The sequence below is a fragment of the Nyctereutes procyonoides genome, unplaced genomic scaffold (assembly GCF_905146905.1).
Source record: "Nyctereutes procyonoides isolate TBG_1078 unplaced genomic scaffold, NYPRO_anot_genome, whole genome shotgun sequence".
Classification (NCBI taxonomy): domain Eukaryota; kingdom Metazoa; phylum Chordata; class Mammalia; order Carnivora; family Canidae; genus Nyctereutes; species Nyctereutes procyonoides.
The window spans coordinates 744,343-769,596 of record NW_026575045.1 but is presented as its reverse complement, the minus strand read 5'-3'; the positions used below and the strand labels follow the sequence as shown (position 1 = coordinate 769,596).

At 38.4% G+C, this 25,254-nt stretch overlaps 1 protein-coding gene across 1 annotated transcript in view; it reads left to right on the top strand.

Annotated features, from left to right (window-relative positions):
• The window catches only part of MOXD1 (monooxygenase DBH like 1), a 101,314-nt gene that overhangs the window by 67,784 nt on the left and 8,276 nt on the right, over positions 1–25,254 (top strand). Inside the window, exons 5-10 of the mRNA XM_055324639.1 lie at positions 6,811–6,990; positions 7,267–7,369; positions 9,054–9,220; positions 9,854–10,045; positions 11,135–11,194; positions 15,938–16,080. Of these exons, the coding sequence (XP_055180614.1) occupies positions 6,811–6,990; positions 7,267–7,369; positions 9,054–9,220; positions 9,854–10,045; positions 11,135–11,194; positions 15,938–16,080 (845 nt within the window). The remainder of the gene's footprint in view (positions 1–6,810; positions 6,991–7,266; positions 7,370–9,053; positions 9,221–9,853; positions 10,046–11,134; positions 11,195–15,937; positions 16,081–25,254) is intronic.

The following is a 25,254-nucleotide window of genomic DNA, read 5'->3' as shown; positions in this document are numbered from 1 at the left end:
AGAATGACAGAGATGCAGTTGTTTTTAGTAACAACAGAAGTATTCAAACTCTGCTGAGGCTATCTCGTCTTTGGAACGTTTCTGTGCATCAGCTTTATTGGATCCCACTACACAGGACTTCTTTCACAATGCCCAGCTTCCAAAAGGTGACAGGTGCTTTTTCATAGTTTTAAAATCTCAAGAAAAGATTGATTAGTTGGGCATCCATTCCTGAACTGGTCAATTATGGTGGACAGAACTTGGCCACACATGAACATGGTAGTTTCCATAAGAATTCAGAATTGCAGTAGTGGGTAAATTATTTCCCAGAGATCTCCTGTCCCTCGGTTCCTTCCTTCATTCCTTCTCTTCATCTCTATTCCACTGAACTATCACTTCCTGAGCTATAGCTGCCAAGTCCATTCAAGCTGTGGCCCCTTGACACCACTTCAGCAAGTCAGGTTGTGCTTTGAACATTGACCTTTCTCAGAGTGGATTACTTGTGATATACTGATACCATTTTCTTGCTCAATTTGGTTGTCTCTTATAAGTTGAAAATATTGTTATGCTAAAAGAGATCTCCCCATTTAAGATGAGGATGAGGGGGATGAGATGGGTAGATACTACCTAGTATCTTGTCATAGTCCCATGAGCATATCGGCATAATTTTATAACCATTTGTCTACACTGCTAGTTCTGGCTGAAGTGTTTTCATAGGCAGCATTGCATTATGAGTCAGCTGCCCTTTGGATAACCTGTGTCAGAGATGGTTTACTGGCTTTTACATGGACATCACCATCTGCTGCCTGTGCCTGGGGTAGGTATGTAAAAGAGGGTGCCAGGAACAAGAATGGGCAGGAAGAAAAGTGATAGAGATTTATCAGATTTCCAGCTCATTACACATTCCACCCATCACCTGTCTTCTTTTGTTTTAATTTTTAATTTGTTGAATTGCAAGTTGCTTTTATAGAGCTATGTTCTACTCATGTTTCAACAAGCAATGTCTTAAATGGGTAGCCTTAGTATTGGAAAATTGCTCATAAGAGCTCTAATAACCTGTTTTTTTCACATTGAGCTCAGTATACTTGAACAAGTCAAGAAGGGCACTCTCTCCCTTTTTTATGCTCCAAAATTAAAAACCAAAGGAAGATATATATATGTATATATATATTTATCTATAGGTAATGACATTTATTTAACTCTCTCAAGAACACTTGCATATTCATCAAGTAAAATAGGCTTAAGACTAAGTAACTATATGGAATCATTTAACAACAAGCATGTAAGGAGGGGAAACAATGTATATTTATAATAAGTTTATGTCCCAAATAAATGCAGGGACAATCATGACCTAGGTATAAATGTATGGATCCATGATTTGTTAGTGGAGTGGAGGATGTATTAGTTTCCTAGGAATGCTATGATAAGTGACCACAAGCCAAGTATCTTGAAATAGCAGAAATTGATTTTCTCACAGCTCCAGAGGCATCTGGAAAAATCAAGGCATCAGCAGGGCCATCCATACTCCAGCCAAAGGCTCTGGGGGATAATCGTTCCTTGGCTGTTCTAGCTTCTGATGGTCTCTGGTTTTCCCTGACTTGTGGCAGCTTGAGTCTAATCTCTGTGTCCATCTTCACAAGGTCTTTCTGTGTGTGTCTGAATCTGAATCCCCTTCTCCTATCCCTTTTATAAAGACACTAGTCATTGGGTTTAGGACCCTCCTAAGCCAGTGTAACTTCAGTGGCTTTTTGGAGAAGAAACAGAATCTGTTTTTTTTTGAAACAGAATCTGTTTCCCAGTAGGTGTTGGTGAAAGACCATCGGGCAAGCATGGCTTTGTCAAGGACCTCAAACCTCGAATGACAGACAGATAATATACATTTCCACTAAGAGTTTCTTACCTCCTACTCTGATATAACGCCTTGGTTCTAAGTTATCAGGAGTTCTGACACACTTAGAAGCTTTTTGTCTTATCCTTATCTCATTCTATTCTGTAGAACAAGTTCACATCAAGTAAGATGCTTTGGATCATTTCATTATTTGATATAATTAGAAAATTTTTCCCAGTCATATTGTGTCCAACTCTGCTCTCATGTGCTATAGAATGAATAGAAATTCTTTCCTCTCTTACTGAAATAATTGAGTCATTTACTGAGAGCCGATTAGGAGGTATACATAGGTTTTAAAAAGGTTTGCGATGAGAGCAAATTGCTTTCATTTTCTGAAATTTGTACCCTGCCTTGAACAGGTTATGCTCGTCCATAGCCAAGGAACAGAACACAGAGCAAAATAAAGAAAGATTGATGCATGGAAGTACAAACTTGAATCATGACTTTTGAGTTCTTATATGAATGATTGTGAAAATATCGTTGGTATCCTAAGTGGAGGATCAGAAAGGGAAGATTACAGGATTGATCCACATTTGTCAGTGTCTGGGTCAATTGTGAGTGGCCGGTGCACACGTAATTTCAGTAGCCTCGTGGGGAAAAGTGGTAGGTTGAGGGACTGGAGAGGCGTGAAAGAACCAACCGAGCAGGAAAGAGGGAGAGAGAGTTTCAGAGGGAGCACAGTCCTGGGTGGTTATAAGTGCAGGGTGGGACACTGAGATCGGGCTGCTGATGGGGGATGCAGGCTTCATTTCCATTCAATAAATAGTTATTAAGCAGTCTCTGTGTTGCAGGGATTATGCAAGACATTGACCTGGAGGAAGAGGTAAGAGAAGATGATGGGATCATGAGAACAGTGGGGGGCTTTTCAATTCCCAGGTTTGGTTTTGTAGTCAATGTTAATTTCCACCTTGGTCTTGGTTATGCCTGGCAGCTCTCTTTCTCTCTGGTTTTCCTTTTTACTGCCTAATTCTCTCAAGAGTACCCGCAAAGTTTCAGCTACTTGAACTAACTGGAGACTGTTTTACTCTTAAAATTCCTTCACGTTGAAGGCTTCTCCCTTATCCCCATTCCATCTGTGATTTCTCTTCTAGGCTGTCCCTTTGCTATGCACTGGGGCTAACAGATAACCCACAGGTGCCAGCCGTCCTTGCCTGGCCTCTGTTGCATATGAAAGCGGGTGTGCAGAACTGTCACCTGTTCTGGTCTGCAAATGCCACCTGTGTGCAAGAACACAGGCATCAATAACACAGTTTAGTATCATCGGGTGTCGGCACCATTTCGACCCACTTCAATATGCACCACTTCCTTTTTATTTATTTCTTCTGTAGTCATCTAGCCAGCCTAAAAGAAAACTGAAATTCAATGTTTGTTCCCGTCTCAGAAATTACAATTTATCCACATTTGTATACTTCTGTTGCCGTGACCTTCTTTGACAATTTCTATAAGCTTAATTTTTTTTTTTGGCATTCCCATTTTGATTGTGATCACGATGTGACATCCCTGAAGTAACCGAAATGAGTCTTTCTGTTTAAATGCTGCCCCTTATAGCAGAGATTCATCACAGCCTTACTTGTTTCAGAAATATTTTCAGTATAAAAGGGGATCAGGGATCCAATAATCCACCATTATTTCGAGCGATGCAGCGAAGGAGGAGTCTTGCCCGAGTGCACGGTCCCTGCACGCGCAGGAGCGGCTGGTGTTCGACGCTTGCGCCCCCGCGGGCGGTGGTGTCGGCACCTCCCTGCGCCCTCGCAGGCCCGCGTCTCTGCCTCCGCCTTATTTAGGCTGAGGAAGGAGTGTCACAGCAGGTCTTGCAAGCTCTGCAGAGTAGCCCTGGGTAAGGCCGACGAGCCACGGGGTTCTGGGTTTGGTACCGGGCCCTGGGATCCCTGCTCGTGCGGCGGGAGGCTCCGGGGGTCGTGCCGGGCCCGGGCTCCAGGCTCCTCATGGCCGGGCTGCTTCCACCTCGGTGCCCCAGGAGTGCCCTAGGGTGTCAGGTGCCCCGCGTGGTTGCCTTCGGATTCCTTCCCCAGAAGTTCTCTGTCCTTCAGGAGTTTGGAAGCTGTTTTCTCTCCGGTACCAGCGGCGCCTCTGTCCAGGGCTTGCCCTCACACGACCTTCTCAAGGCTTCTCTCTGTGGCTTTCATCTGTCAGGTTCTTTCCATTTTGCCAAGAGCTCCGCTCCTTCCGGGCCTTCACACTCCCTCCTCGCAGCGCTCAGGTCTGCACGCAGAACGTCGCCTTGTTACTTCACGCGTGTATTTTTTTTTCCTTGGGAAAAACTTCTTTCTTGGGAAACCCCCCTCGGTTTGTAGTCTGGAGGTCAGATCACAATCTGGTTCTCTTTGAAGACCTCACCGTGTTTTGAGGGGAGGCCTTGTTATCTGCTCTCCTTAGGAAAGAACGTGTCCAAAGGCTGTCCTCTGTCTCATCTCCCTGAGGGCGAAGGACACTTGGACCCGGGTGGTTAGGAGGGCAGGACGTAAGGCTTCCCACCCTCATCCTCTCTCTCTCGGCGTGTCGCGGCTAGGAGAGTACTGACTTTGGGGTCAGACCGGCCAATTCTCAAATCCCCATCCACCGTTTCCTGCCTGTGGTACTTGGGGCTTGTTTCCTCATCTGTAAAGTGGAATCAGTAACAGTAACCGGCTAGATTTGTTGTAAATATTAAATGGAAGACAGCAAATGATGAACCCAGTGGCTGGCAGATAGCACTAAATAAAATGCGTCTGTTACTCTTATTATTTCTAAAATGCACTGGTAGCTTGGAAGCTTGGTGTTGGTTTCGGCACTGACTGTATTTCGGGAAAAGAAAGCACCCACTCCTCAGAGATTCTTTCAAGAAGTTGCTGTGAAGCTCCTTAAAGGCAGGCACCACCCAGCATTAATAAATAGACTCCACATGCACACTCTCACCTTGCGCCGCACCTCGATGGGGGCCACTTGTTTCTGCAAAGGCAGCCGACTCTCCTTTGCCCTTATGACTCCTTCCCGGGACCTACCTCGTGGAGCTCAGCAGGACGTACAGGTTCTGCCCTAACTGGTAAGGTACTTAGCAAAAAATGTCCATGTCCCTGTCTTCCTGTGGGCACGCTAGCAGTGCCCGGCCTCCCTCGGAGTGCTGAGGGGCCCACCTAAGTCTCACAAGAAAGCTCAAACTAAAAAAATAAAAATAAAAAAAAATAAAAAAAATAAAAAAAAAGAAAGCTCAAACTAGATGTGGAAGCTGCAGGCTGACAGAAAGCCCAGCCTACCTTTCTGTGTGATGTATCACGCAACCATGCTTGAACAATAACAGCCATGATCAAGCAAAATAGAAAATAGGTTCTGCCTTCAGGGTGCGCAGGCCTTTAGAGATGAGGCAAGTGCAAACAAAGCCACGTGCCATGTCGTTTCTGTGAATGTGAAGTCAGAAATGTACGTGTGGGTCAGCCACGGCACGACTCACACGCAACACAAAGGCAAGCTGGATTTAAAAAGTGGAGGCCCTGGCTGACTACTCCGACCTCTGCCTACTACATACCGTTTCCCTGTTTGGCTGCCTCGGTTTCTGATTAAAAAAAGAAAGAAAAACTATGTAGAAAATCAAAATGGGAAGCTTTAGGAGAGAATAGCTAAAAACGCTTTATCTTTATACGCTTGTCTAAAGCAGAGAACAAGCAAGGGTTTCAAAATGCATTTGCTTGCATTCTAGTAATTAGGCCTAAAAGCAGATGTGTTGAGCGCTAAAGCAGGTAAAGTCCTGGAAATTTATGGACACACCAGGGCTTCTTTAGCAGATGTATGGAGGGCTCAAAGAACCCTGTAGCTGACTGACGACAATACCTGTAGCCCAGCCACACTAAGTACAGGGCTCCTGCTCTTCTGTGCAGGGAAGGGGACCCTTGGATGACTTAGCTCAGTCTCAGTTCCGGGCAAAGGTGGACAGGAGTTATGAAGGGAACTTACAGGAGGGGCAGTGGATAGAACATGCTCACGTGCATTGTGTTGTCAGGATTCGAACCATCTTGAACCCCTATTCTCTGTTCACTGGTTTTTGTTTTCCCTCTTCTGATTTGAGCGGTGTCATACGAGTGCATCGCTACAGTGTTGTTTTCTCACCCAAATTCTAACAGGAAGATTCTTAGAATTTAGTTTTAATCACTAAAATAAAAGTAGCCATTACTGAGCCGTACTTTGTGTCCAGCACTATGCTTAGCACCAGATGGACAAATAGATGATAGACGAATGAGTCATCATCTATCACTTTCAGTAAAGATGAATAAAGATGATATTTTGAAGTGGAAGAGAGGGACACTGAGAGAGCTTATGTCTACTATAGCCCTGATTTTTTTTTTTTTCCTGTGTGGGGAAAAAAAGAAAAGAAAAGATAAAAGAAGGAAGGGGACCAAAGGCAAAGGAGCCTGGAAGAAATCAGGTTTTGAAACACCTGCCATACAGAATGTTAAGGAAAACAAAAATGAGTTCAAAACCCAAACAGATTAGTAAATCCTATGATTCCTGGAGGAAAGCATTATCCTGTGGTGTTTTTTTTTTTCATTATTAAAGATTTGCTTATTTATTTGAGAAAGAGAGAGAGGAGAGAGAGAATGAGTTGGGGAAGGGTCAGAGGGAAAGAACCTCTGCTCAGCGTGGAGCCCAGCGTGAGGCTCAATCTTATGACCCTGAGATCATGACCTGAGCAGAAACCTGGAGCTGGACATGCAGCCCACTGAATCCACACCTTATGGATTGTCTCCTCTTCACTGTTGCCATCATTGCTATCATCATCATTGTTACCTTTACCAGAGCAATTACATCTGAATCACATCATAACTTTTACATAGTTGAGAACACGATTCCTTTGACAATCTGACCATCCTTGATGCTAGTTTCATGCTTACCGCAGGGATCATAGGCTGGTTTGATTCACTGGACTCTCCCTGTCATTTGTGCTTGTTCAGGTGGAGCCAGTGATACAGAGAGGCCACGAGAGTCTGGTCCACCACATCCTGCTCTATCAGTGCAGCAGCAGCTTTAACGACAGCATTCTGGACTATGGCCACGAGTGCTACCACCCTAACATGCCCGATGCGTTCCTCACCTGCGAGACTGTTATTTTTGCCTGGGCCATTGGTGGAGAGGTGGGACAAATAATTACTATTTATTCGTGGGTCATGTTTTTTTTTTCCCCCTACAGTTCTAATAAATACAGTTCTAGTAAAACTTTGTATATTATTTCTGATATGTGGGTGGCTTATTTTTCTTCCCATTGAAAGTGATTTTTTTCTGTAAGCCATTTTGTTGAATACACTCTAGATTACGGAGTTCCAGAATGTTGAAATATCTTTGAGAATGATTGGTTATAGAACTTTTAGAAACTTTCATAGGGCTCATCTCATGGAGTTTCCCTTATTTAGGGCTTTTCCTATCCACCTCATGTCGGATTATCTCTTGGTACTCCATCAGATCCTCGTTATGTGCTCCTGGAAGTCCATTATGACAATCCAACATATAAGGAGGGTGAGTCTGTTCTTCATATATTTTATCTATGATTTTTAGAAGTTTTATAACTCCTATCTTAACAGGATTGGAACAAACTAGCATCCTATGTTAGAATTAACCTATACATTTGCCATCAACCTATACATTAACCTTTTAAGAGCAAAAGAAGGTACTATTAAAAATTACTCTGGGACAACATTGATTAACCAGCACTGATCCATGCAAAATGGACACATGTGGTCACTGATCTTAAAAAAACAATTTGCATACTACTTTCCAGGAAGTAGGATGATAGATTTTTCTCTTCATGATGTAAATTAGTTCCCAACACATAGTACTTGTGAAACATTTTCTAACTGCGCATATGAAGAATTGTCATCCATCATACTAGCAAATATTAATATTTTATTGTGTGGTGGGAAAATCATAAATATGTCGGAGAAGTATTTATACAGTGACACTGTGTAATATGATATTGAACTGAAGAGGGTTGTGTAACCACATTTGATTTCTAAGTCTACTTTTCCATATCTACTTATGTAATATTCCGAAGCCAAAAAGTTGAAAGATTCAATATGAAGTTATCAACAGAGGCAGCTCAAAGTTATTTTACATTGATTTGTGCAATTATTCAGCAAATACTGAGCATTGACTATGTCTGTAGTCTGTGCTTAATGATATAACATGAGTGAATACCAGACACCAAACCACCCTCATGGAAATTATAGTGTAGTGAAAAAGAGAAACACTAAAATAATCATGCCAATTAATATAAAATTATTCATATACCAATGGTTCCAAAGCATCAATTTGATAATCACAGGTAAGTCAGCCCTGCAGAAAGGAGCCAATTAGTTTCAAAGTCAGTGAAACAAATTTATGAAGGGCTTGGGACTCATTCTCTCCCTTCTTATGATAACTATTACAGCAAGGAATGTGTCTTACTCATCTCTCATCTCCACATGCCTATTGTCAGGCTTTCTATTCACATAATAGATTCTTAATATTTTTGTTGATTGAATAACTGACTGTTCTTTGAGTGATTAAAAGAATGGTGGCAAACTATAAAGAAAATTAATCATCAGTAGTTTATTCTGTCAGCAGATGGTTTCTAGACCAAGGGGTTTCTACCTCTATGGGAATATTACTGAACTTTACCTGAAAACAGTATTAAACTTTTGTTGAGTTATTCTATAGTTTAATCAATGACTTTAGAATTTTCTTTCTTCTGTCTTTATGTTAGGTAATTGTGGAATATATCAGCTAGACAACACAGACATTTCTCCCATGGTATACTGTATAAGTAAAAAATGGTTGCAGACAATATATCTTATCTTTTAATTGCTGTTTGTGAAACTGATTGTTGTCTTTTTTTTTTTTAAGGTTTTATTTATTTATTCATGAGAGACACGCAGGGAGAGAGAGAGGCTGACATACAGGCAGACGGAGAAGCAGGCTCCATGCAGACAGCCTGATGTGGGACTTGATCCCAGGTCTCCAGGATCAGGCCCCAGGCTGAAGGTGGCGCTAAACCGCTGAGCCACCCGGGGTGCCCTGAGTGTTGTCTTCCACTAGTTTTTATTTGTAATTCTTTCCTTTGTGAGATTGTAAAGAAAATTTGTAAATCTATTTCACCTGAATGTAGAGAACTTTTTTTTTTTAAGAACTCAAACTCACTTTTAATTATATGTTCTTATTCCAGGTTTAATAGATAATTCTGGGCTGAGGTTATTTCATACGACAGATATAAGGAAGTATGATGCTGGAGTGATTGAGGCTGGCCTCTGGGTAAGCCTCTTCCATACCATCCCTCCAGGGATGCCTGAATTCCGGTCTGAGGGTCACTGCACTCTGGAATGCCTAGAAGAGGTATGTGGAGCTTCTGAGTCTGTGAGCTGCTATTTATAGATTAATCAGTGCTCTTAGAAAACTATGTTTGGAAAATCTCACACTTGTTATTAATCTTTTTCTCATTATCATGCTGTAAAGCCATTACTTATCATTGTGGCAAGACCTTTGATTGCTTTTTTTAAATCCTGAAGGCTGTAGGAGTAGAATTCTGGACAAGAATAACTTCCAGGATGTTTTACTTCCTGACCTCCTCTTCTACTTGGTTTTCTTATCTCAGAAAGTGGGAATAATTTCCCCTTTGAAGAATTTCTATTTACAGGTTACTAACATAACTGGAATCATTTTTGCCAGGAGCTTTGATTGCCTCTTTACCTCCTAAAAGAAAGATAACATTTAGGAGTGGTCCAGTAGGTTCTCAGTAAGCATTAGTTCCCCTTCTTTTCTGCCCACCAAATGTTACTTCACAAAGATAACACTACTAGGAATAAGTCATGAAAGATCCAAATTCAAAATGTGTGGCGGCTCAAGCATTCATTTAAATTGCTTTAGATTGTCTTCTCAGTTGTCGATCCAAGGCTCTTTTATGGTGAACTGTCTGAACATGTGCTTGTTTGGGCTAATTGTGTCTTCCTCTGTGTGCCCTGCCTGTAGGCTCTGGAAGCTGAAAAGCCAAGTGGAATCCATGTGTTTGCTGTTCTTCTCCATGCTCACCTGGCTGGCAGGGGCATCAGGCTCCGTCATTTTCGAAAAGGGGAGGAAATGAGATTACTGGCTTATGATGATGATTTTGACTTCAATTTCCAGGAGTTTCAGTATCTAAAGGAAGAACAAACAATCTTACCAGTATGAATGTTTTGTTCTCTTTTACTGAATCTTAGAGTCAAGGCATCTATCTATTGCGATTTAGGAAAGTTTCTACCAGTAAAGAGAATTGCTCATCGTATTCACATTCTTGAAGCCACCCACTGTGGGTGTGGCACAACTCAGATGGAATGTGTTTGATCTGATTTCCAAATTCAAAACTCATTTTTCTTACCATTCCCAGGGGCAATCAAGCTGTTGATTTAAAAAGAAAAAACCTTGGGTTCTGAGTACCAAACATTACTCTTTACTTACTTGACTTTTCAGTAAACCTTTGGGTTGCAATTCTTGTAATGGAAAAATCAGAGATACTTCTTTATACCATAGGAGACGTTTGGGAAGTTTCATTTCAGTAAAAATGAAGATAAGGATAATTACTTCATTTGACAAAGGTTTCAAACAGAGTTAATTATCCAACTTGCAACAATACTTGAGGTTATGGTGGAAGGACAGTGTGTTAAGATACTAATCCCTGGGTCTTCCGAGTAGTGGGCCAGGAAGAGCAAATCTGGTGAGCAATAAAAAAATGATTCTCTATGTGTAATGAATTGTTCAAAAGGTTAGAAAACACTGGAACAATAAATAACCATCACTTCACTTCATGATTCTGTTGTAAGGAAATAAAGATGTGACTAAAGACTTTTAAAGACAATAATATAAATGAAGAGGTAATCACAATAACTAGTAGCTATGGCTAACATTTATGAAGTGTTTACTCTGCACTAAGAACTAATTGCATGTTATGTCATTTAATCTCCTCGCAAAGCTGTGCAAAATAACAGCTATTTTATATAATTATGTTTTAAATAAATAAACTGTGCCCAGATAGTTCTTTTCCTTATTTAGGGTCATACATTTTGAACATGGTGGAGTTTGGCCTGAGAGGGCCCTATTTGTTTGTTTGCTTATTTATTATATTAGCATTCTTAGAACTTAGTAGATCAGAGTTCCCTTGAATCAAATTCCTTAATGAATCTACTCACATAGCAAGTAAAACTATTGGCCTACAAATGTATTAGATAAATAAAACAGCCTAAAACTCCAATCTGAAAGCTTTTATTTTTGTTTTAGGGAGATAATCTAATTACTGAGTGTCGTTACAACACAAAAGATAGAGCCCGGATGACTTGGGTAAGAAAATTTTCACTATTATTAAAATTGATTGTTGGAGAAGGAGGAATAAACTTTTATTTTAGAGGATAAAAAGTAAAAAGCATTTCCATTTGAAGGCAAAATTCCTGCATGTCCTGAGCATGAAACATCATAAAAGTGAAATCAGAGCTATTTTAGCATCTTACCAGATTAACTAATGATACTATAGCAATATTTGCAGTATAATTTATTGACCCTTTCATGAAAAGCTATCCTTAGTCCTTTAGTTTTTCCTCACCAAATCATATTAATTAAAGACCCGTGGTTACAAATGACCATCTGCTTGACTCTGGAGTTACATGAATCAAGACTTCAAAAGGAAGAATGATTTGTACGACCTTAGGGTTTTCGAGCCAAAGAGAAATTTGGTCCCAACAGATTAGTGGGGAGTCCTGACAAACATTCAAGAAATAGACGATTCATGCCTTATACAGTCTATTCCAAGGAACACTTCTCACCAACTCATTTTATAAAGTTAGCATAATCTTAATACTGAAACCTGATAATGACAGTATGAGAGAGGTCAACAACATGAACCTGATGGAAATATCTTTGATGAAATATTGGCAAATCAAATTCTGCGTTATATAAAAATGTAATGTTAGGATCAATTTGGGCTTAACTAAGGTACGTAAAATTGGTTTAAACTAGAAAATATATTAATAGCATCTTACAGGAAGAGATTAAAGGGAAAAGACATGCTCACCTCAACAGGGGCAGAAAAAAGCCTTCATAAGATTTAAATCAATCATAAAAAGAACATTTCACAAACCAGGAATAGGAGAGATAAAACCTAGCTATGAAAAATCTGTAGCAAATATCAAACTACTTGAAATATTAGAAGTATTGCTTTAATATCAGGAGAAGGAAAAAGATATTTATTATCACCATTTCCATTCAACATTGTACTGGAAAAGGAAAAAAATGAGATAAGTGGATCATAAAGGAAGAAGCAAAGAAGCAAAACATTATTCACAGATATTATAATTTTCTACATCAAAAACCTCTTCAAAATTGATATCTAAAACTAATTGTGTTTTAGTATATAAGAAACTATCTCAAGAAAGTGCATTTTAAAACTCTAAGTTCTATAGCAATAAAATCTAACATTAGATGTATTTGATCTCCATGGAAAATAATTATAAATCTTTATTTGCAAAACATTACAGTATGCCCAAAGAAATGAAGTGATCCTGTGTTCATAGAAAGTTTCCATAAAATAAAGATAATCCTTCTATTCAAATTGCCCTATAAATTTGATATCGATTTAGTAGAAAAAATTCAGAGAGATTTTATGATTTGAGATTCTGCTATCCCAACTAAGAAATCTTCACCTAACCATAGGTGCAAAGATTTTCTCTTATTTTTTTTTTCATATTTCTAAAAGTTATACAGTTTTAGCTTTTACATGGAGCAAGTTGATTCTGAAGTTTACATAGAAGAGCAAAGCATTAACAATTGACAAGACACTACTAAAAAATAAAAGATGGAGATAAGCTACTGGGTGTGAAGGCTTATTTTAAAGATACAGTGATCGATAGTGTGTTTGAGTCCAGAGTAAGAATAGTGGTACATATTAGGAATCCTGGAAACTGATATACAGCCCCCTATTAAGAAACTTGGTTTAAAATAGACATGGTATCCATTTAAGTGGGAAAGAATGGATTTTTCTTTAAAGAATACTAGCACAACTGGGTATAGACATGACAAAAATAAAATTATGTCTTTATCTCATACAATACACAAGAAAGTCAATTCTAGATAGATTAAGTATTTAAACGTGAAAAGCAAAGTCTTAAAACTATTTGGGGAAAATATATGAATATATTTTTATGATGTTGGGTAGTAAGAACTTAAAACATAAAAAAGCACGGACTATAAAGACTGATGAATATGAATACCTGAAATCTTTGGTTAACAAAAAACACTATTAAGTAAGTGAAAAGACAACTTTTAAACTGAAAGAAAAGCAATACATAGATTAATAAAGCATTAGTATCCAGCATATAAAAGAAATTTCATAAGTCAGTAATGTAAGACAAACAGACCATAGAAAAAGAGCAATAGACACAAACATTTCACAGAAATAAAAGCCCAAATAGATAATAAACATATGAAAGATGCCTGATTTCATTTGAAATTAAGATGATGCAGATATAAACCAGAATGAGATATGTTATACCCATCAGTTTGGCAGTATTTAAAATTGCAATTCCAATGCAATTGGAAACTGGAGTCTTCACACACAGCTAACTGTAAATTCATAAAACCACTTTGGGGAAAAGCATGATACCATCTAGTAAAGTTGGAGATTCATATATGCTCTATCCAGTTCCATTCCTCTGTGGATTTAATCTTAAATCTTTAATCTTAAAGTTCCTTTTGCCGAAAGTGTTCTAGGAGAGAAATATGTAGAATATTCATAGTAACATGTAGCAACACAGGAACAAAAAGCTGGGAACAGCTCAATTATTTACAAAAAAGAAAAAATTTAAAGTAATATGTCCATATAATATATTAATAGTATGTATCTGTGAATGAAAGCCACATATATTAACACAAATGTGTCTGAGAAACAAAATCTTGATTGAAAAGGGCAAGTTTGCAGCAGACCATAGGTGTTATAATGTCATGTATCTAAAGTAGAACATACAAAATTAAAATGTTGTTTAGGGATGCATCCATACATCAATAAACTGAATGTAAGGGTTTGAAAAGCTTTAGAATGTTAAATCAAATAGATAATTGTCATCTTCAGTTAGGATGGGGAAGAGGAAAATTAAAAATGAGCACAGAGGGTGAGGTTACTCCACCAATGTTGGCTTTATTTATCTCATACCTTAGATATGATTTTGTTTGCATGAAATATTGTACTGAGACATAATGAGTTATTATTTTAGTGTCTATTTTGGTGATCTACCTGGATACTACCCATCTTCTGGACCAACACAGCAAAGCCTCAGACCCTGAAAATATCAGATGATAACCAACAGCTGTGTCATTCACTGGGCGTCGCCCTTGGTGTCAGGAAATGCCCCACTTGAAGTTACGCTCTCTGCAGTGGGGCAGCCAGTGGCCCATGACTGGTTCATGGGAGGATACAAATGCCCGGCTCCCTTCGTACAGTTTAGTACCTCTCCAAAGAGCCACCCCAGCTGAATGATAAATTAAATACGATATTTACTGAGGCATCACTTGCAAACTCATTTGTAGATCAGCTTCTCCCTTTGCCCAATCCTGCTTTGTTCATCAAGTGCAAAACATTGCATTTTGCAATTTGTAAAATCTTTGCACTTTAGGCACTGCATTAGATTATAACTATGAATAATACTGCCAACTTTTTCACCTTCATTTTTTAATAATAGATGATTTTCTGGTTACAAAATTCTTGGCTAATTTATTTTTCCCTACAGCCCTTGAATACGTAATCCCAATATCTTTTTGTTACTTCCATCACTTATGATGAAATGCCAGCTGTCATTTGTATCATCGCTCCCCTGTGTGTGATGTGCCGTTTCTCTCTTGCTGCTTTTGAGGTTTCCTCTTTGTCTTTGGATTTGAGCTATTTGACTATGATGTGTTTAGGTATGGCTCTCTTCATACTTATCTTTGGCATTTGTTGAGCTTCTTGGGTCTGTAAGTTAATGTTTTTCACTAAATTCAGGAAGATTACAGCCATTATTTTTAAAAATATTTTCCTACCCTTTGTTCTCTTCCTTCTCACTCTGGAACTCTAATTGCATGTATGTTGTAATACTTAATGTAGTTTGAGGTATTTTCTGGGATATTTTCACTTTCTTTAGGTTTTTTTTTTTTCTTTCTCTGTTCTTCGGATTGGAAAACTTCTGTTGACGTATATTTGAGGTCACTGATTCTTCTGCTACCTCAGATGTGCTATTAAGCTCATCCTGAGCATTTTTTATTCAATGATGGTAACTTTTACCTCTAGAATTTCTATTTTGTTCTTTTTTATGTTTTCCTTTCCCTGGTGTCATTCTCTATTTGTTTACTCATTTTTGACATATTTGTCTTTAATTTCTTGAACATCTTTCCTTAACTTTTTAAACATATTTATATCCATAAGTTTTTGCTAAATCCAGCATCTGTAGCTTCTCACAATCAGTTTCTGCTGGTAACTTTTTCATTTTCTGGACGCAGACTGTAGTTTCCAATTTCTTTTTAGGTTTGATAACTTTTCCTTGAAAATTCGACACTGTCAATAATATGTTGCAGCAGTTCTAGATTCTGTTCTCCTGAGAACTTTCATATTTTTAATTTCAGTAAATACGTTATTACCTATATTCAAAAGGTGAGATCTGTTTTCTCTGTGGGATGCATCTGCTTATGTTTATACACATAACAATAAGAATATAGAAAATTCAGTGCAGTCAGGCAAAGATTCCATCAAACTGACTGGTATCATGTTGACCAAGCATCCCTATAATCCTCTGAAATGTTCTCAGTGCTGAGAAGTTTACATCATATGAACGGAATTTGAAAGAGATTGTCAGATTGTTTAAGAAAGGCACTTTTAAATAGATGGAAATAATTATATTAATTTTTCAATGTGACTAAATTGTCACTCAGATTATTATTTTTCAGCTTTAGTATGTCTTACGTGTCAATGCTGCAAGAGATTGTAGAACACAGGCGGCTTGTGTGCTCTAAGTGTCAGCATTGGTGGAACAAATACTTTTCTAAACAAAAGATCTCCATTTTCAGGGAGGATTGAGCACCAGGAATGAAATGTGTCTCTCATACCTTCTTTATTATCCAAGAATTAACCTTACTCGATGTGCAAGTATTCCAGACATTATGGAGCAACTTCAATTCATTGGTGTGAAGGAGATATATAGGCCAGTCACGTAAGTAGTAAATGGATTTCATAGTGGGGTAGTGTACTTCACAGAAGAATGGGCTTTGTTTGCATATTGGATTTATCACCATATTATGGAATTCTTTTAAGTCTTGTTCTGTTTACTTATTTTTAGCTGTGATGACAAAATGAGCTTCTTGTTTGATATGTCCAAGGTCCCCAAGACTCCTACCAGGTTCAGAGATTTTCTAGGAGGACCTGAAGAATTCAGCCTATTATTGTATCCATGGCTAATATTTTTTACAGAGGAAGAGTACAAAACAAACTTAACAAAAGGAAATGGCACGTGGGCCAAATCCAGAGAAAACCCAGGACAAGGGTCCAAGAAGCCTCTAAAGTGGAATCACACAGAATGTACTTAATTCCACTAGCATCAAAGTATGACAACATGTGTGAGATGTTGTCAACTAGAGATACCCATTAAAGACTCAGTGCCCAGGGGTTTTCTTTTAAGCTTTTTAAAAGATTTTTGAGATTTTATTTTATTTTTTGAGAGAGAGAGAGAGAAAGAGAAAGCATACGTGCATGCACACAAGTTGTGGGGAGGGGTAGAGAGAGAGGGAGAAGCAGGCTCCCTGCTCAGAGGGGCTTAACCCCAGGACCCTGGGATCATGACCTGAGAGGAAGGCAGATGCTTAACTGACTGAGGCACCCAGGCACTCCATACCAGAGTTTTTTTATTGAGAACTGGTTACATAGGTGTCCTCTGTCTAGTAAGTACTCAAATTGAGACTTCCAGAAGGAAGGCAGAGTGATAGTGTTCAAAGAGCCAGCTCAGCCTGTAACATGTTTGAAAAGATATATCTGCACTTTGAGGTCCCTTTCAAATGCCATTTGCTAGACCTCTCAAGTGTTTTAATTGCTACATTCAAGTGGCTCACAAGTCCAAGATGCCGGATGCCCTATGGCATCAAAAACCCAAGACTCTGGGCAAAGCTTGTGGCCTTGCATTGGGGGACAGAAGGAAACAGAATGTGTGTATTCATTCAATTTAGAAATAAGGCATCTGAGAGATGCCATCATTTTCTGTGTTTAAGTTAAACTGCATTTTTGTCTTTTGGTTGAAATGTGAAATGTACTGTCCCAATATAAAACAGTAATTATTTGAAAAAAAAAACACCTAATTTGCATTGTTTGTACAAATAGTTTAGTTGAGGCATAATGAGTCACTCTTCATTTGGGGAAAGTTTTATATCAGGATAGGAAATTGTTTACTACTTAGGTTAGCTGTTGCCAGCCAAAGGCCAGACTTCCACACAGGCATTTCCAAGGATGAAAGTCTCAGGATGCTATGTTCACTCTCTCTGCACAATTGTACAACATAGAAATTATTTAAGATAAAATAATAGACAAGATATATATTATTTCTGTCCTCTTGGGGCTATATTCTAGGATAGGGGAGAGGTAATAAACATTATGTCAGTAAATGTTAGGAAAGTAATTGAGACAGTGAAGGAAGAGTGTGTAGCTGTAGTCAGTAGGATGGTAGAAGCCTCTCTGGGATGGTGTCTTAGTCTGTCCAGGCTGCCATAATGTAGTACCATAGACCAAGTAGCTTATGAACAACAGAAATTTGTTGCTCACAGTTCTGGAGGCTGGGAAGTCCAAGATCAAAGTGCCAGCAGATCCAGTGTCTGGTGAGGATTCACTTCTTCCTAGATGGTCATCTTCTCACTGTAACCTCACGTGGCAGAGGGTGGCAGGGACCTTTCTCAAGCTGCTTTTATGAGGGCACTAATCCCATGAGGGTTTTGCCCTCATGAGCTAATCACTTTCCTAAGACCCCAGCTTCTGATACCTTAAGATTTCAACATATGAATTTGGAGGGGAACACAAACATTCAATCCATGGCCAGAGGTGATGTTTGAGTAGAGACCTTAGTGACGAGGAGCCAGCCATGGAAAGATTAAAGAATACTCTTTGCAGAGAGAAGAGCCAATGTCATGACCTTATGGTGGGTATGAAAGTAGCATGTTTGAAGAATAGCAAGAAGGTGTGTTTGGCTGGAACGGAGTGAAATACGGTAGAGAGGAAGTGAGCAAAAGTGGGACCTTAGAGTGACATAAAGACACCAGGTTTGGAGTGCAAAGGGAAGCCATTGTAGGATAGAAACAATGTTGATTTGGCTACTGAATTGAGAAAGGAGTCTAGGAAGAACAGACTGGGAAAAATAATACCACTCAGGAGACTGTTGTGATCACCCAGTTGAGATGAATGTGTCTGGGACCAACATGGTGGCCACAGAGCTGATGAGAAATGGTAGCAAGCAGGTTACCTTCTCACGGTAGCACACACCGGACCTGCTGGTTGATGGTATCTCAGGGAGGTGATGAGAGAAAAAGAGAGTACTATAGGGAGACATATTTGAGGCAGAAATGGAAAGTTCTGCTTTGGATATATTAGTTGACATAGAAAAAAGGATTTTATTCATTCTTAGCCACACCACAAAGAATTAGGGTGGCTGGTGGAAATTTTGGAGCATAGATTTGGTTTTACTATAAGGAAGAATTTTCTAATGATTAAGGCTTTTCAATATGAAAGACTGATCTAATTAGGTAAAAGATACACATAGATTTTTGAGATGATATGTTTAAGGAAAGGATTAAAAAACAGGTGATGAGAATGTGGTCAAATGCATTCACTGAAGTAGTATATAATTATGATTTACTTTTTATTGTAAATTATGAACTAAGAGCTCTCTTCTTTTTCAATTATACTTACTAGTGGGTTCCTACCCAGACAACCCAATGACCACCAGAACAGAAGCCTGTATCTACTAAAATACAAATAACAAACACTTGTGTAAATTCATTTGTGGTTCATAAAGTGTTTCCATATGTATAATTTCGATTAATTTGTTTTCACACAATTCTGATAGGTAGAGAAGGACTTGCAATCCCAATTTTGTAGAAGAGGAAATGGAAACTGAGGGATTCAGAGACTATTCCACATCAGATCATGCATAATCAAAGGACGGCCTAATGTTTGTTGTGTCTCTGATAGACATAGGTAGATATTTGCCTTTTTATTTGAAATAAATAATTACATATGCAAAAAATAAAATGGTAATGAATATCAAAACAGTATATTAAATGTCATTCCAAAAACACTATAGTCTTGTTTTTATTTTTTATTAAAATATTTCATTTATTTATTTGAGAAAGAAGGAGACAGAGAGCAGCAGCAGGGAGGAGGGGCAGAGGGAGAAGGAGAAGCAGACTCCTTGCTGAGCAGGGAGCCTGATGTGGGGAGCCTATGCGGGGGTCCTGGGATCATGACCTGAGTGAGCTGAAGGCAGTTGCTTTAAACCACTGAGCCACCCAAGTGCCCCTATGGTTTTGTTTTTTAAATATTGTTTTTAAAATATTGTTCCTCAGACTTCGTAGCCTTTTTTTCCCTTTAGAATATTTTTTTTACATACTGACTAGAAATTTTTTCCCATTCAAGAGTTAATATGAAAGAATGTTGAAAACAAATGGACATTGAAAGCTGTTTGTTTTATAAGATGATGATTCAAAATGTATTCTATGGCCTAATTATTTTCTTTTGTGTTCAACCTGTGTAAATCTTCCTTTGAACGCTCCACTCCCAAGTTCCAATGAGCTCTGTTAGAGTCCACACCTTTGGTCTCTCTCAGGAAAATTTAAAGTTGGGTTTTTTTATAACTTAAAAAGACAGGGAGAATTGTTTCGCAGAACAAGGCCAGTTTTGCAATGTCATTGACCACGTAAAACCACTTAACTACATGTTTAAATTTATTTATTCTTCAAAAATACGAGTGAAAAGGAGCATCTGTTGTAAAATTCATCTTTAGGCTTTAAATCAGACCTTTGAGTTAGGTCATCACCCTGACGTAAATGTTATTAAAAGCCAAACCAACAAGGTACGGGCTAAAAGATCAGAAAGAGAAATGGTTTGGGTGATTTTTTTTTTCTGTTTACTTAAAAGAATATTGCGAATTTGGTTTCAGGATACAATACTAAAGAGGAATATCATGTAACATATAAGCCCTAATCTTCTATTCTGTGCTTTACGGTCTTATTTTAAACATTCTGTAACAATCCTAGGATAAGAGGAGCTTGTAGAAAAGTAGAGACAACTAGGTCCTGTCTGTTGGAGGGGTTGCAATTTTCCTCTGCTTCCTACAGAGCTTGGAGTTTAAGGAAAAACAAAAGGCTCATAAAGCTCAGATAACAGAATAGATCTCACGTTTAGATAAATGCTTTATTTTCTGCTGTTCCATACATCGACACCGTCTGTGTAGGTCCAGTGAGTCTTGTGTGATGGAAAGTTTGATGTAATTTGTTCAATTTCTGAAAAAGAATCAAGGGATGTGTTTGTATTTTTCTTTGTTAGAAAAATCACTTAATGTTTACAGTGTGTAAGAGTCCCCCATGCTTGTTTATGAGGGCTTTAAGGAATGCAGGAAAAAAAAGATTTCAAAAAGAAGGCGCAATCAGCTCAAATTCTGTTAGAAATAAATGATGCTAGCATTGATTGAATGCTATTATAGATGTCTTTTTGTGGAGGTGTTGCTATAAATATGGGTAGATTGCTGTTAAGAAAGACAATTTGTGCAGTATTTCAAATAACACATGACATCTTAATTTTGCTTAATTTATATAAAAACACTAAGCTGAAACTGAACAGTTGTTGAACTATAGATAAATGTGGTGCTGCTGTTCTTTTTAGCCAGGAGAGGTAATGTTTCATAAAAGGGTCTCCAATGTTTAAGAACATAAATTGTAAAAGACATTAAAATGTTGCACACTCCTTTTTCACTACATGTTTCAACTCTAGATCATAAAAGATGAGAACATTTATACTTTCAGTTTCTCTCATGTCCCTTTTCTGTATTTCCAAATATTTATTACTGAGGTTATAATTTTGGTATTTTCCAGATTGTACATTTTCCCATGTATATCTCAAACCAAATCCCCACAATATTTAATGCAGCTTTTAATCTTATAGGATTTCTACATTTCTGAGGTCTTTCATTTGATTCATCAGAATGTTATTTGCAAGCTGGTTAATCAAGAAGTGTTTCTAGATGCTTTATGCCCTGTGGGTTTTTTTTTTAATATTTGAGAATTTATGCATTTATATCTGGACACTATTTGGCTGGATATAACATTTTAGGGCCATATCTTTTTTTTTTCCTCTTGGGAGGTCTCCTTGGATGAATGGTAATATTCTTCATCTACCTGTAGAAATCATAAGTTAAACTGAACATAGTTCGGTGTTGAATATCTGCATTAAATTTTCCTGAAACATAGTGTGTTCTTTCATTACATTTATTCACTTATTTTTTCTTCATTTCAGGGAAATTTTCTTATATCTACAAAGTTTTTTCTAATCTATTTGGGGTTTTTCACAAATGCTTTCTCTTGTAATTTTTTGATAGGGTTTTCTGCTTCTTGCTTTTTCTAATTTATTTGGTGCTAAATTTGTTTCATCCTAAATTTATTTCCATTGGTCTGCTATCTTCCTTTTCTTTTTTTTTATTTTTTTAAAATTTTTATTTATTTATGATAGAGAGAGAGAGAGGCAGAGACATAGGCAGAGGGAGAAGCAGGCTCCATGCACCGGGAGCCTGACGTGGGACTCGATCCCGGGTCTCCAGGATCGCGCCCTGGGCCAAAGGCAGGCGCTAAACCGCTCCGCCACCCAGGGATCCCCTTTAACGGTATTTTTTTTGAAGCCATTTTATCATTTTTTGTTTATTTGGTGCTTTGGATATCCTGTGTAGGAAATATTTGCCTACCCAAGGTTATGAAGATTTTTTTCCTGATCCCACCCCTCTATAAAGTTTACATTTTTCAGCTTTTATGTTTATACTGATGACCCACATTAAGTAAATTTATGTGTGTGTTATGAGGCAAATACTGTAGTTCACCATTTTTCATATGGCTATCAAGTTATTCAAGGGCCATTTGATGAAAAAAAAAAAAACCCACCTTTTTCCTGGTGAATTATCCTCGAATGTTTGTTGAAAATCATTGGATCATACATTGACTATTTCTTGGCTGTGAATTTTGTTTCACTGGTGTTCATGTTTAGCCTAACTCTAATATTAGACTCTGTTATCATAGTTTTATAGTAAGTCTTAAATAAGACCATATATGTGCCCAAACTTTGTCATTTGTTTCTCTTTCCAGAGTTACTTTGGGTAGTCTTAAGTTCATTTCATATGTATATATATATATTTTTAAATCAACTTGTAATTTGATTAAATTTGCAAAGGAAAATTGCTCACCAATATTAAATCATTAATATAATTTGTTTTTATCAACTACAGTGATACATAAATAATACCCTCTTATTTATATATGCATCTGGGTAGTCATTTACACCCTGCTCAGATGTACAAAAATGAAACTCTTAATTTCTAAACCATTCCCAATATTCCTAACCAACTCTCAATTCCAGTGAGAGCAGAGCTTGCTACTTCAAGGTTACATGTTTCTGGTCTAAAGCTTAGTCTTTTAAGGAAAAATACTTAGGATAAAGATTTATTTTTTTCAGGATTTCTCCTCTTTCCATCTCTTCATTTCTTTTTCTCCTGGGGTAATCGAGAAGTGTGGTATAGGATAGGCTGGAAGGAGTAGGTTTGTTGGTGTGACGTCATTATAGATAGAGGCCTGGACAAAGTCATCAGGAATGCAGAGGAGATGATAAATACAAATCAAGCTGCCATCTCAGAGGGGCTCGGGACCACATCCCCAGGTCATCAGCCTGGGTCATGCGGTCTCTGGACATGTGAAGTTTTTCTACATCCTTTTACCTATATTTATAGTAAATTAATAAGTGTTTTTATACCATTTGTTACTTTATGCTGTGAAATCTCAAAAAAAATTACTAGTTTCCTGATTTATTCTAGCAGCAAAACTTTTAAAGATTTCATGTATGTACCACAATACACTGTTCACTCTCACCAGCAAGGCTTGGAAAACGCAGCCATGAGGTCCCTTGGCTCTTTTTTTTTTTTTCCCCCCCTTGGCTCTTTAATAGGGATTCTAGTGCCACCTGGTGGTGGTACAGGGATTACAGGATATGATTTTGTTCCAGCATTTCTCACTGGTTAGGAAATGGATTTTCTTCTTTTCAAGGACACCTTATCTCATTAAAAAGCAAATTTTATTTTTAATATGTGATTTTAAAAGATTTTATTTTTAATAAAACCTAGCTTTTGCCTTCCGTGTATTTAAAAGGACATAGTAGGGGTTCTTGGGTGGCTCAGTCAGTTGAGCCTGTGGACTCTTGGTTTTGGCCCAGGTCACAGACTCACTGTTGTGGGATTGACCCCACCCTCACCCCCACCCCCCACCTTTGGGCTCTGCACTCATTGTGGAGTCTGGTTCAGATTCTCTCTCTCTTCCTCCCCACCCCACTTCTCACAAATAAATGGATAAAAGGACACTATGTGTAAATGTATTAGGCTCCTATCAAGTTCTTATTTTATACTAATTCTGGATTGCATCTCTACAAGGTTTCATTGAATGTTTAATTTTATTTAAATTTTTTTAAAAAAGATGTTATTTATTTATTAAAGAGAGAGAGAAAGAGAGAACACGAGTGGGGTGTGAGGGGCAAGGGGAGAAGCAGGTCCCCCACTGAGCAGGGAGCCGGTTGTGAGGTTGGATCCCAGGACCCCGGGATCATGACCTGAGCCAAAGGCAGTTGCCCAACTGACTGAGCCACTCACACAGCCCAGAATGTTTAATTTTAGAATTTTATAGATTTTTAGGTCATTGCTAGATATGTTTAGGGTTGTATGATGCCGACTGCTCTTTCTTTATAGAACTTTTAACTTTACGATCTTTGTGCAAAATAATGCATTTAAAATGCAACAAAGGTATGTTGTCTTTAATTCAAGGAAAAGGTAAGTTAGAAATGAAGAATCTAGGGATCCTCGTATATTATCCATTGTTGTACTCATTGTTTCACTTATTGGAGTAAGGGGGCAATAATTTTAGTTTATGCATTAAAAATTTATTTTCATAACCCTAAAAGATCAATGAAGAAGGGCTAATTTACTTTAAAAGCTAATATTCAATGTGCCTAACTAGCTTGTGTGTGTAAGAGAGCAATTAAAGGCATAAATAAATGAAGAACTTGTGGGGGTGCCTGTGTGGCTCAATTGGTTGAGCATCTGACTCTTGGTTATGGCTCAGGTCATGATCTCAGGGTCGTGGGATCATGCCCTGTGTTTGGGTCTCTGCGCAGTGAGGAGTCTGCGTCTTCCTCTGCCTCCACTTTCCTGCTTGTGCACACACTTTCTCTCTTCCTCAAATAAATGAATAAATATTTTTTCTTTTTTTAATAATAAATTTATTTTTTATTGGTGTTCAATCTGCCAACATACAGAATAACACCCAGTGCTCATCCCGTCAAGTGCCCCCCTCAGTGCCTGCCACCCAGTCACCCCCACCCCCCGCCCTCCTCCCCTTCCACCACCCCTAGTTCGTTTCCCTGAGTTAGGAGTCTTTATGTTCTGTCTCCCTTTCTGATATTTCCTACCCATTTCTTCTCCCTTCCCTTCTATTCCTTTCACTATTATTTATATTCCCCAAATGAATGAGAACATATAATGTTTGTCCTTCTCCGATTGACTTACTTCACTCAGCATAATACCCTCCAGTTCCATCCACGTCGAAGCAAATGGTGGGTATTTGTCGTTTCTAATGGCTGAGTAATATCCATTGTATACATAGACCACATCTTCTTTATCCATTCATCTTTCGATGGACACTGAGGCTCCTTCCACAGTTTGGCTATTGTGGACATTGCTGCTAGAAACATCGGGGTGCAGGTGTCCCGGCGTTTCATTGCATCTGAATCTTTGGGGTAAATCCCTAACAGTGCAATTGCTGGGTCGTAGGGCAGGTCTATTTTTAACTCCTTGAGGAACCTCCACACAGTTTTCCAGAGTGGCTGCACCAGTTCACATTCCCACCAACAGTGCAAGAGGGTTCCCTTTTCTCCGCATCCTCTCCAACATTTGCTGTTTCCTGCCTTGTTAATTTTCCCCATTATCACTGGTGTGAGGTGGTATCTCATTGTGGTTTTGATTTGTATTTCCCTGATGGCAAGTGATGTGGAGCATTTTCTCATGTGCGTGTTGGCCATGTCTATGTCTTCCTCTGTGAGATTTCTCTTCATG